General features: G+C 43.1%; 1 protein-coding gene across 1 annotated transcript in view; it reads left to right on the top strand.

The window, feature by feature from the left end:
* Window positions 1–11876, top strand: part of LOC146367255 (3',5'-cyclic-AMP phosphodiesterase 4B-like) — a 47519-nt gene extending 35643 nt beyond the window's left edge. The window contains exons 10-18 of the mRNA XM_084911532.1: window positions 5730–5823; window positions 7163–7374; window positions 7466–7564; window positions 7978–8142; window positions 8418–8517; window positions 8655–8809; window positions 8918–9040; window positions 9149–9331; window positions 9426–11876. Coding sequence (XP_084767658.1) covers window positions 5730–5823; window positions 7163–7374; window positions 7466–7564; window positions 7978–8142; window positions 8418–8517; window positions 8655–8809; window positions 8918–9040; window positions 9149–9331; window positions 9426–9797 — 1503 coding nt within the window. The 3' untranslated portion in view covers window positions 9798–11876. The remainder of the gene's footprint in view (window positions 1–5729; window positions 5824–7162; window positions 7375–7465; window positions 7565–7977; window positions 8143–8417; window positions 8518–8654; window positions 8810–8917; window positions 9041–9148; window positions 9332–9425) is intronic.
* The last annotated feature ends 734 nt before the right edge of the window (window positions 11877–12610 follow it).

The following is a 12610-nucleotide window of genomic DNA, read 5'->3' as shown; positions in this document are numbered from 1 at the left end:
CCACTGAAATAACAATCATTAGACTGTGCAAAACCATAATTAAAAAAGATTTAAGTTAAACATTATAATTGTAACATATATCTCATAGTATGCAATGCAAAATTATAATTATTACCATCACGGTACATATTCTGTAACGTGCTCACTGAAGGCATGATACTTGTGATGATGGCTTGACTGGCCTGTGATGACCTGCCAGCCTGCATATATCTGTGTATAATTGCTCTTTGTTTCTGTGTGGTTGTGCATTTGCACAGTCTACGGAAAATGTAAAATACTTTTAGCCACATTGACGCATTTGCAAAGCAACAGCTGTTCTGTGGTAGCATATCAGCACGCATCATCGTTTTATAGATCTCTTGATAAAAAAGGAGAAAAAAAAAGTTAATGTTTGCTTCGCTGCATAACAACTTTAGCGAACTACCTGTTGCATCTGAGCACCTTTATTGCCTGAATTCCATGGAAAGGGCTGTCCTGCTTGTATATCCTTACCTTAATCAAACTGCCTGAGACACACAGCTTCTTATACTACTAGGTTGGGCTGATTAAAACATTACCCAGATGCATTTTTCATTCATTTTAGTGCTGTGTTGATATTGGCTCGTTTGTAAGGTGTAGCTCTGTGTGAGTTCATTTAGCAGGGCCCTTATTGCTTAAGGCTGGTTTGAAAGTACTGAACTTATTCTTCTGCTTGCTGCGGAAGAGGCAAAACCAGATCTGCTATATGTTCCATTATTATAGAATAATGCCAGGATAACTGCATGTTCTTTACAAGGGGCCAAACCATTTAGTTTAGCGTGTTTAAAAGCTGGTCAAAGCGCCTGGAAAGTTATTAAATGGTAAAACTCAGTTTATAGTTAATATAACTGCCCAACAAATGTAACCAAAGGGTGAAAAAATGTCTGTTCTCATCGGTGGTCTTAGCAGCGTGTTGTTTTAAGCATTTAAAAGTGCCAGTCTTCCAGTTTGGTTTTACTGAATTTAAACACACTGTGGTTTTTAAACCAGCATTTTTGAACTAATTACTTCCCTTTGCTTTGATGCACATGAGCCTGTTTTTTTCTTTGTGCGTATTTCACTTCAAAATTTACTGTATGCGGCACATTACTGCTCAGACAGCGGAGACTGTACGGCGACATCAGATTATAAACACCCAGGGTGGTGGTGTCCATTTCCGTCTGTGCTCTAAGCTTTGGTCTGAGGGAGGATTGGGATGGGGAGGGGGTGTTGTCAGACCATGATGGGTGACTCTGACCGTGACACCAGCTTCCTGTCTCTGTATTTCCTGTGCCTCCTCTCCTCTGCTTACTTGTTACTCGATGACGTTGGTTGAGTCCTAACAGACAGCTACATCCCCGGGACTGTCAAGACAATGAGAAAAGGCCCTCTAGGCCGTAGCAGCGTAGCAAATTGTTCAGGCAAACCAGGTACAGATTCCTAACAACACGAGCCAGTGCCATTGTTGACCAATGCTGATCTTTTAAAAGTGTACTGGGCAACAGTTTTATGATGTTACAGTTAAGTTTCAACAGTGTCCTACATTGTTGTGCAATTGTACAGGGATAGAAAGAAGCTGTTTATTGGTCCATCGAGTTCTTATTGCAAAATTGGGAGTCAAGTCCAGTGATACTGTTACACCATCGGCCCAGTTTTTGTGGGCGTTTGACGTAAGTTTTGACAAAGAGTCAGGTTTTCTTTTTTTCTTCACCACTAGATGTAATTGAAGCCACAATCAAACCCGGGGTGTCTCCGTTTTCAGTTTCCAAGGGCACAGGTGTATCCGGGGCTACAAGACCACACATTCTGCTGACCGCCAGCCTGGTTGCCGTGACCTCAGAGCGGGGAGCTACTTCCCTGCCCCTCACTATCATTAACCTCGCCACACTTCCACGCCGATGCCGGTGACGGCCTTGGACAAACACTGCCATCTGAATGCAGTTAAAGGAGTTTAGTGCTTTTGCGGGTAGCGTGCAGGCAAGCCCCTCGAGGAGAACACAAGCGAGTAGGAAACTTTAACTCACGTGTGGTCACTTCAGCTTTGAAGCACCCGCCGTCTTCACTGGGGAAAGAATGACAAAATTATTGAAACAGATGCAGCGGTGGGTCTGTAGCTGTACCAGGCGTAATGGCCATTAAATTATAGTGCTGCGCTTCCATTTGACTGAAAGGGTGGTGAGGAGATCACACGAGCTCCAGCGGTGATTATGGTGCTTAATCGTAATTTTTAAAAAAAAGTTTTACCTCTGTAATCTTCTGTTCTTCATCTGATCTTCATCTTGGAAAATAAGACAGCACAAGGAGTGCGAATGGAAAACATGTTTCTACTGTAACCCTGTTCTTACCTGTTTCTGATCAACGCCTTCGAGGAAATGTGTTGTCCTTGTGTTACTAAACAGTGTAAATTTGACATCATTCATTTGGTGTTGACACTCGAAACAGCCGCATGCATGCGACAGAGGCGGCGTGTGCTCACTCTGGGGTTTGTTCGATTGCAGTGCAATGGTGTTGCATTATGAGGTCACATTGTTCCTGAGAAATCCCATTTCTTTACGTTTTATGTTTTTCCTTTTTCTTTATTTCTCTTGTCAGTTAATATATCAGGAACTTTAGCATGACCCCTAAACTTGTTATCTGGGACTTTTCTGTGATGAGCTCAGGTATGTTAGTAGTTTGGTGCCTGAGGCTACAGGAAGAAGGATGTCTGCCAGTAAATGATCTCAGGGAATTACTATAGCAAAAAAAAAGGGAAGTAGGTGGAGACACACGCTCAGGCCTGTATGGGAGGTAGGAGCCATCAATCTCCTGTTAGACTTTGTAGGCCAGTCAGTTAAGTCAGCTTTATTGCTATAAGTTTCCTGCCTGACGCCAGTTGAGAAAAGAGAATAGAGAGAGGAAGACGGCTGGCTCACAGACACGCTGAGACGAGTTAAAGTACTTGGACCTTTACAGGATTTCTTTGTGCTGTGTTTGTTTTTTCGTTGAGTGACAATGGGACTATGCTGCTCTGAAAAGCAGAAGATAAACTTTGAGATGCTTGCGAGTTGGAAAAAGGTGAGTTAGCTTTATAGAGGCTTACTTTGTGTTGTAGGAGTGTAGCGTGCCATGTGGAGATGGTGTTTTATTCAAGAATAAATTGCTGGATTTGAAGTGACATCTAGTTTCAAATAAAAAAAAAAAAATTTGCTCCTCAGTAATTACACTCAAAATTTTCCTGAATTGTTTTTTTTCCTTCTATGATTGCATATTTGAAAATATGTTGGTCTTTACTTTTTGTAGCATGTTGTTTCAATAGCTTTTTGTTTTTTTGCGACACAGTTATATTATGCATTAAATATTTAAACTTTACTAAACAACTGCTCCTGATTGTGTGAGAGCAAATTGCTTTTTTGTCAGAGTTTGCGCAACTTCTCTCAGTTTCCTCAGTTTGTTCTGAAACTGAGAATCATTTGCTAACGTAAAAGGATGTATGAGTTAACGCGATGCATTGAGTAATCTGGGTTACTGAGAACACTTGCAGCCTTGTCATCGTGCCGTGTGTGTGTGTGATGTGTTTCAGCTGAACTACACAACCCCGGGTGACTGACATACAGCTGTGTGCCTAATTCACTTCCTAGAGGTCACTCAAATCCACACTGTGCTGCATTAAAGAATCAATTACAAGCTCTCTTTGAGCAGACTAAAGCCAACTGATTCCAGCTTCTTTGATCTTTCTGGGTTTTTAGTGCAGCCAATGCTTTGAAAGTGGTATTCAAGTTCCACAGTCAACTAGATGTTAGCTGTCTGGTTGACAGCTATTAGACAGCTGTTGAGATCAGAGAGTCTGGTTCAGTATGAAGCAAAAAGAACTCATTATAAGAGAGAATATAAGATCTGGCAGAAACCACAATGACAGGTTTTCTATTTTCTTTCCGGTGTTAGAATACAGAGTTATAAAAAAAGGAAAACCCAATTACTTTCTATGGAAATGGCCTTTATTGCACACACCATTACTACATAGTTTTCATAATCAAGTTTGGGGTGTGATGTTTGCATATGCTTATTCAAATCGAAAAGAACATTTTGCATGAGAGATAGAAATCGATCTCCTTTTGCACAGAAGCTAGGGTTTTTTAAAAATGCCTATCTGGAGCGTCGCTGCTGCGGTTTTTGTGATAGGTTTGTTTATGTTTATGATGCAGTGCTGTGTTTTTAAAGTAGGGACCACCATGAGAACAGTGAACGGACCATGTGATTCTGTTGCCATGGCATTCGGGTTGCCATGCAGATGGTGGTACACCGATAACAGACTGAAAACTATCGTCTGCTTGATACAGCAAAACATCACGATTATGGACTGAACTATGTGCACATCCCCATTTTCTGTTTTTAAAATATGCTTAGTTCTGTGTCTGCGTTTGTGTCTGTGTCTCATCATCCGTGTGATAAACGCTCTGGTGCTTTGAAGTCTCATGTTGCGCAGTATGCTTTGCATCTGTTCTGCATTACTGTGCAGGGGGAGCATTTTAAGTAGAGAAGGGAGACAGCAGTGGGAGGGGGTTTCACAGAACACAGGAGTGAGAGAGAAATAGCTAGAAATAGGGAGGAAGATGTGGGGGATCCTCCAAGCTCTCATTTTCTGCAGTGCTGTGCATGAGCATCAGTTTTTAGCGAGGGTGGGAGGCAAAGAGAGAGACAGAGAGTGTGAGAGAGAGGCTCCAGCAATTTGTGCCACAGGGAACTCTACAGCTATAGCGCACCCCCATCTCCTCCTCCTCCTCTCTGCCTTTTTCAGTCCCTCTCTTTCTTTCCTCCTTCTGCCGTGAAGACTGCCTTTTTTTCCTGACTTGCCAAATCTGGGCTTGGAAAGGCTGGATTTTCTCCTGTATGATTTTTGGATGGTGGCAGAAGGAGATGGAGGTTTGAAGAAAGGGACAGAGGCGGCGACAGCCAGAGGAAAGGAAATATTGATCACATCCAGGGGGATTCCATCACTCACGACAGTGGCTCGCGATCCTTATAACAATGGAGGAAGCTAGGAGGAGGCGCGTTTGGCTGGGAATGTAGGGCTCCGCCACAGCCCCTCTCCAGAGACTTCGGCTGGGGCGTTTTTACCGTAGTCAGCCGCTGCAAGGCGGTGATTTGGTGACGCCTTGAGCTTCAGGCTGTTGGGCTGAGCTAAGCCTTGGGGGTCCACTCAGAGAGGAGCACTTACTGCTTCTGCTGGGGGGCTCAGCACTGCTCAGCACCATGCCTGAGGCCAACTACCTGTTCTCTGTGTCCTGGGGATACATTAAGGTGTGTCCCAGAGGAGGTTTTCCATTAATCGGACTGTTTCTGTGCATATTCTACATTCATGTCTGTTTTCTGTTGCTGGTGAAGAGCCCAATTTCTCTTTGAATGCATTACGACATGTTTTTAATCTTGCTCAGTGGTTGCATGTGTTGAGAAAACAGGCATCTTTTGCTTATCTGTAAAATTTGCATAAAGGAAATATAAACTATGCACAGCACGCATCGTATATGCTGTGTTGAAACACGAAGCAGTCTGGATAAGGAGACTGGGGAAGAATACACAAACCTAATATGGCTCATTAAATCCAGAGAACATGGTCCCATGGGACATGTTCCAGTGGAAAATAACAGGAAAGGGTTTATTCCGCTGCTTAGAAACAGCAGTCAGACTCATTTGCTGGATGTGTTTCTGCGTATAAATCACATTACCTCCTTAACATTTTATCTCTTTGCTTCCAGTTCAAGAGGATGCTGAACCGGGAGCTAAGCCACCTGTCTGAGATGAGCCGATCAGGCAACCAAGTGTCAGAGTACATCTCCAGCACCTTCCTAGGTGAGCACTGCAGCACATGTTTACCACACACCTCCTGAAGTATACATTGCGCCATTGCAAAATGTGCTGTATGTATGACTTCAGTGAGCCAGCATCCTTCAGGAATGTCACAGAGGTTGCGAGGTTACCCAAAGCATGTGCCAAGCAGTGGGGAAACTCACAGTTCCTCTGCAACGCTGTTCTTAAACCAGTCTGATCTGGTCTGGAAGGGAGACAGGGTCCCCTCGCTCCGACTGCAGAGATATGTGAAGGGAGGAGGGAGGGCTTTGTACTCAGGGAAGACTTCCCTCTGGAGAGATTAGGAGCAGTGAGTCGGAGAGAGAGAGGGTGTTTGTGTGCTTACAGTGCCATCAGGTTCAGAGAGATGCTGCATTATTCATCAGTGGGACAGCAGTGGTTGCTTGTCTTTAAAAAAAAAAAAGCCTGGCGGCATTTCGTGTCTAATGGCCAGCCAGCTCGCCAGCCCTGCAAACCACTCTGCCCCTCAGGTTTTTCTACCCTCCCATCTAGCTCACCACCAGCATACATACAGCCAGACTCTCAGCTTATAAGGGCTCACTGCAGACTAATGTTGTGGCTCTTGTTAGTGAACACGTGTCTATTTTCCTGCTTTGGAGCAGCAAAACATAAAAAATGACAGAAAAAAGACAAGATGCTGGATGCATGGTGGAAAGAGGAAAAGAAAAAGCTACCTCTTGTGCTAACAATAGAAGTGGCGCAGTGATAGAGACAAACATGAAAGCTCAGCTCAGTTTATCTTTGAAGCTTTGCGGTTTTATCTGCATTGCAGCTAGCACCTGTCAGGTGTAGGGAGATGATTTTCCTGTGCTTTGTGGAGGACGCAGCTGAGATGTTTTTTTTCTCGCTCTGCGGCTGTGTGTGCAGTGCACACGTACAGACTGAGGGAGTCTCACGCTCACACACAGTGAGAAATGTCACTCAGCTAATACATGAGTCACATGCACCGACTGAACCCGCATACTTCCAAGTCCCTCCCCTAAACATTTCGGCTTAACGTGAACCATCTTTCCATGATTCTCTGAATTGTTACCAACACATGGCTCAGATTCACAGAATGCCTGGAATACTGCCATGTTTCTCTGATCATCATAACAACTCATTAGCACAGCCTGAGCCTTTGTCTCATAAAACATTTGCATCTCATCAGTGTATTCAGCTATTTTACTCATTTATTTTTTTGCCTTTCCTGCTTTTGTTACTAGTGTATTTTTATTGCAAAAGACAGGCATTGAGAGATTGATTGCTAATTTAATAGCAGCCAGTGCAGCTTTTTTGTCTTGAAAACCACCTTTTTTAATGTTAATTCTATTTTCTCCAGACAAGCAGAATGAGTTGGAGCTTCCGTGTCCAGTTCCAAAGCCGAGGGAAAGGAAGAGGAGGCAGGGCCAGCAGCAGCAACAGCAGCAGCAACACGGTGGGATGATGACACAGATCAGTGGGGTGAGAAAAGTCAGCCATACATCAAGTATCTCGGGAGGTACTGGAAATCGCTTTGGGGTCAAGACGGACCAGGAGGAATTGTTGTCAAAGGTAAGTGACAGACAGACTGGAGAAACTTAAACTTGCGTGATATCTGGTGTCTCACGTGCTCAAACACTTAAATTTGTGTCCTCTCTAACAGGACCTGGAACACATCAACAGATGGGGCCTGAATATTTTCAAAGTGGCTGAGCATTCTCACAATCGACCTCTCACATGCGTCATGTACACCATCTTCCAGGTTTGTTTTCCGCCTCAGCTTCCATCCTTTAATCGGGAAAGAGTTCATGAAAACTGTGAAGCCATTCAAACAAACACACACACAAGCCGTGTCAGTGTTTACATCATGCTCTGTTAGCTAGCTCCAGACTGTAATCAGTTTGGGCGCACATGTTTTGTTTAGTTTTTTTTCACTTGGTCTAGAAAAATGCTGCACCCCTTTCTTTCGAGGCCAAAAGATAACTTAAAATGTATTACTGCTGCAGCAGATACTGTCAGTGCACCTGTTAGTCTGGAGCCCTGCCTAGTTTATGACTACCCATCTGATGACTCAGAATTGAACTGTGGCTAGATGGATAGACCGTAGAGAAAATAATATCCTGTAGCACGTTTAGCCAGGAGTCTTGTTTTTCTAATCCACACTGTCACACGCAGGAGCGAGACCTGATGAGGACGTTCAAGATTCCAACGGACACCTTTGTGACGTTCATGCTGACCCTAGAGAGCCACTATCACTCCGACGTGGCGTACCACAACAACCTCCACGCTGCCGACGTAGCCCAGTCCACACACATCCTCCTGTCCACCCCTGCATTAGATGTAAGTCGTGTAAAATCTGTCTTACCTCACTCGCTTTCAGTACTTCTAAGTGTTCAGAGTTTGCCCTTTAAAACGTGGCACAGTTAAAGCGTGTCGCCACCGGCCACACCTTTTACTTGAACTGTTTATATTGTTGTGATGAATAGCAACAATAGAAAAAACATACCACAGATGGTGACACATGGAAGGATTGGTTTTTCAAACTAATACCTTGCCTTGTATGGTAAGCAATTTGCTAATTTATTTTTACTTTACTTCCTTCTCTTCAAACACAGGCGGTCTTCACTGACCTGGAGATCTTGGCAGCCATTTTTGCAGCAGCCATTCACGACGTGGACCACCCAGGAGTCTCCAACCAGTTCCTAATCAATACAAGTAGGTCCACCTTTTCATTCGACATCCATCAAAAAAGTCAGCTAGAGTTATTTATTTGGTCTACATTTTGAAAAAAGGGAGAAATATTTGCTTGATTTGATGTTTAATTTCCTTTTCTTGTCCTCTTTTGCATTTAGACTCTGAGCTGGCCCTGATGTACAACGATGAGTCAGTGCTGGAAAATCACCACCTGGCCGTGGGCTTCAAACTGCTGCAGGAAGAAAATTGTGACATCTTCCAAAACCTCTCCAAGAAGCAGAGGCAGACACTCCGGAGGATGGTCATAGAAATGGTGAGGAAATGTCTGCACATCTGTCTCAGGCAGCAGCCCCGTCTCAGGATCTGAGCAGTTTTCACAGTTTTTCTTAAATTGATTTTTTCATGTCTTGCTGTCTTCCAGGTTTTGGCAACCGACATGTCTAAACACATGAGTCTGCTGGCGGATTTGAAAACGATGGTGGAAACCAAGAAGGTCACCAGCTCTGGTGTCCTGATGCTAGACAACTACACAGACAGGATGCAGGTAAGAGGCAGACTAGTATGCACATTAGACGCAAACACTTTTCTATTTACCACAGAGGGAGGAAAAGAAAAAAAACATACTAAACTGTGATATTTTTTTTTCCTACAGGTTCTCCGTAACATGGTTCATTGTGCAGACCTGAGCAATCCCACCAAACCTCTGGATCTGTACCGGCAGTGGACTGACAGAATCATGGATGAGTTCTTCCACCAGGGAGACAGAGAGAGGGAGAGGGGGATGGAAATCAGCCCAATGTGTGACAAACACACAGCTTCAGTAGAGAGGACTCAGGTAGAGAACACAGGCATCCAGCTCTCAAAATAAAACCTGAAAACTGTGGTTATTTTTCATATTTACTGACATCCTTTCTGTTTATCTTTTCTAGGTTAGCTTCATTGATTACATAGTGCACCCTCTGTGGGAGACGTGGGCTGACCTGGTCCATCCCGATGCCCAGGACATCCTGGATACACTAGAGGACAACAGGAACTGGTACCAAAGCATGATCCCCCAGAGCCCCTCACCTCCTTTCTACACCAGTGATGGAGAAGGAGGACCTCACGGGGAGGTGGAAGGGCGGCCTGTAGCGAGTAAATTCAAGTTCGATCTAACGCTGGATGACCAGGAAGGACAAGGTGAAGACAGTGGAATGATGGACACGGCTGACAGTTGTGACAATGTGACATTACAGCATCTTCCCTGTGATCAGGAAGGGGCAGAAATGACAACACATGACGGCTCCCCGGAGGAAACATAGCTTAACCGGTGGTGTTCTTGGAGCGTAGCACGCTTTTGGTGAATTCATTTTATTGCAGTGGAGCAATCCTGCAATTTGGCTCTGGCGGGAGCTGCTTGGCAAAGAGGGCCTGACTGAATGTGGGGCACCCCTGCGAATGAGGCTTGGAAACCCTGCAGTAGTTTGTCTTTGAGCCCCCCTGGAAGGGAGCTGGAAGAGTGTAGGCTCTGTTCTTTACAGAAGGGACTACTGTTGGACTGCAGAGCCTAACCTGGGTTCTTTCAGACAGAGAATGTGAAGTGGACGTATGAATCCGTGTACTGGGACAAGTCTAAATTTCAAACTTGCACTTCAGGACATTTTTTTTAAATGTTCATTTAGATTCTTTGTATCGTGTCGAGATTGGATACGACCCTATATTGTCCAACCACAGCTACTGGTCAGCGAGTTATTTCTAACCCAGTAGTGTTTTTTTTTAACACTTGTCTAAAAACAGTAGTGTGCCTTTTTTTACAAGTGTGTGTTTTTGTAAGTTTTTTTTTTTTAAATAATTTATTGAACACATTCATGTAGCTGTGTGTCAGATTTTCTACAAAACGGACATAGCTGTCTCACACAGTCTTCCTGATGTTCTGGCAATAGTATAAGCTTGTTCTTCACTAATGGATGTATATTATAAAAAAATCAGCTGACTTCCCAGCACGATTTGCACTTTGTGGCACACACAGTTAAACCAAGACAAAGACAGCATCTGTAACTTAAAGGAGAGACCATAGCAAGCATGTCAAACCAAATAATTAGATTTGATTTATCCAAATAAGTAACTGCGTGAGCAATTAAATGACTCATAGGCTAGATTTTGTAAAAGAGGAAAAACCTTTCTTTTTTCTTTTTTGTAGAACAAAAACCAAAACTCCAAAGATCCTGTAAGGAAAGCACTTTGTTGGATTCACTGCCACCCCTCAAAAGAATGATCGCATTTCCAAAGAGTAAATGGTGTGACAAGTCAAACTTCCGAGCGGCGGCGGGATCGATTCCCTCTCATTTAAAGCCAGTTACAGACTAAATTCTCACTACAATCTTCCAAGATTAAAGTGGAAAAGAAAATATTTCATAACCCAGTTGCGTTTAAGCCCCATCCCGTGTGGAAAAACCGTCTCCGCCCTGTAATTCCCCTTTTCATTGCCTCACACAACACACCTGTTGTGGTTAGCAGTATTCTCATGAATAGGCTGACTCATTTTGAACTTTGAATGACTTCAAGGCTGAACGCGCAGTTTCAGAAGACACCTGTCAGTAATGGAATGATTGAATCTTGTAGTTTTTCATTGCAGCACTTTGAATACGTCGACAGTTATGCAGCTGGTTGCTGATCTGTCCAAACACTTCCTTAGAGGTACCACGTTGTATGGTCATAATACGGGGAGATCGGTTTCATGTTTCACGATATGACATTCTTCTCCTGTGTGTGTGTGTGTGTGTGTGTGTGTGTGTGCGTGTGTGTGCGTGAGAGGATGCGAGAGTGTATTTAAGTGGTCACAGAGTTGCACAGTCGTGTTGCACCCAACTGTGTTGTGCTGACCCTTAAGCTGTTTGTAACAGTGTATTTATTACATTTTCTTGTATATGTTAATACTGAATTGATAATATTCGCTGTATATTTGTTATTTATATGCACTACCACGTGTCAAATGACAGTTTGACTGAACTCGTTTGTTGGTTCATCCGTGTATAGCAAGGTATTTTGCTATGAGACCATAGCATAAAGTTATGCAGGTCAATTTTGACGATTTGAAAAGTATGTTTTTCGTTTGAAATTCCAGCCAGAAGTGTTTGTGCAGTGGAAGCCAGCAGCGCTTCATACGAGGCGCAGCAGAAGCTTTTTTAGTCCTTTTGTTCCTGGCGAAGGCTGGATATTTACTGCAGCATAATGTGTACGGTGACAGGTCATTGTACAGCTATAAGAATATTTGCTGAAATTTATACCATTGTTTCAAATGTATTTTTTCAGTGTTTTCTTCACAGTATACTGTAAAACGGTGTATGTTGTGCTCAGCAAATGTTTTCTATCAGATTATTAAAACGGGCATGTATAACAGACTCTTCTGGTCCGAATGTTATTGGATTACATCAGCGACGTTTGTTTCAGTGATGTTAAAACCAGTTTGGAGACAGATTTAAGTTTCAATTTAAATGTTTTTATCTATACACATTAAACTATTTAGAAATTGTCCTAAGATACATATTTGCACATTATGCAATTTAAGGTGCACATTCAGGAGAAAGTCTGTTAAAACTAGAAAAGTCCTGAAGAAACAGACACTGCGCATTATTTTCTCCCATTTTTTAAGGCACAATCTCCAATTCCAAAAATGTAAAGTGTGAATAAAAACACTGCAATGATTTGCAAACCTCCTAAATCCATTCACAATAGAGCAAAAGAAATTTGATGGCAGCAACAAATTTCAAGCAGTTCAGGGTGGTGCAACAAAAGAGTAACTGTTGCTGTTAGCAACAGGTCAGTAACATGACTGGGTATAAAAAGAGCATGTTAGAGAGGCAGCGGTTGACCACTCTGCAAACCAAAACAAATCTTCTGCGCGTATCCAGACGAGGTATTTAAAGTAAGACCTTGCACATTTCAGCAAGACATTGCTAAACCACATACCACCACATATTAGAACAGCATGGAGTCTGGCTGAACTACCAGCTAAAAACTGGTTAAAATACATGGAAAATACAACAAAGAAGCTAGAATCCTATATCAGACAAAAGTCCAGGAGCTGGTCTCCTTAGTTTGCAGATGTATACGGACACAATTGTTGCCTTTTAAA

The sequence above is a fragment of the Perissodus microlepis genome, chromosome 18, assembly GCF_051167445.1.
Source record: "Perissodus microlepis isolate ML-2025 ecotype Zambia chromosome 18, ASM5116744v1, whole genome shotgun sequence".
NCBI classification, from domain to species: domain Eukaryota; kingdom Metazoa; phylum Chordata; class Actinopteri; order Cichliformes; family Cichlidae; genus Perissodus; species Perissodus microlepis.
Note: the sequence above shows the minus strand (reverse complement) of the source record. Positions and strands in the feature narration are given on the sequence as shown.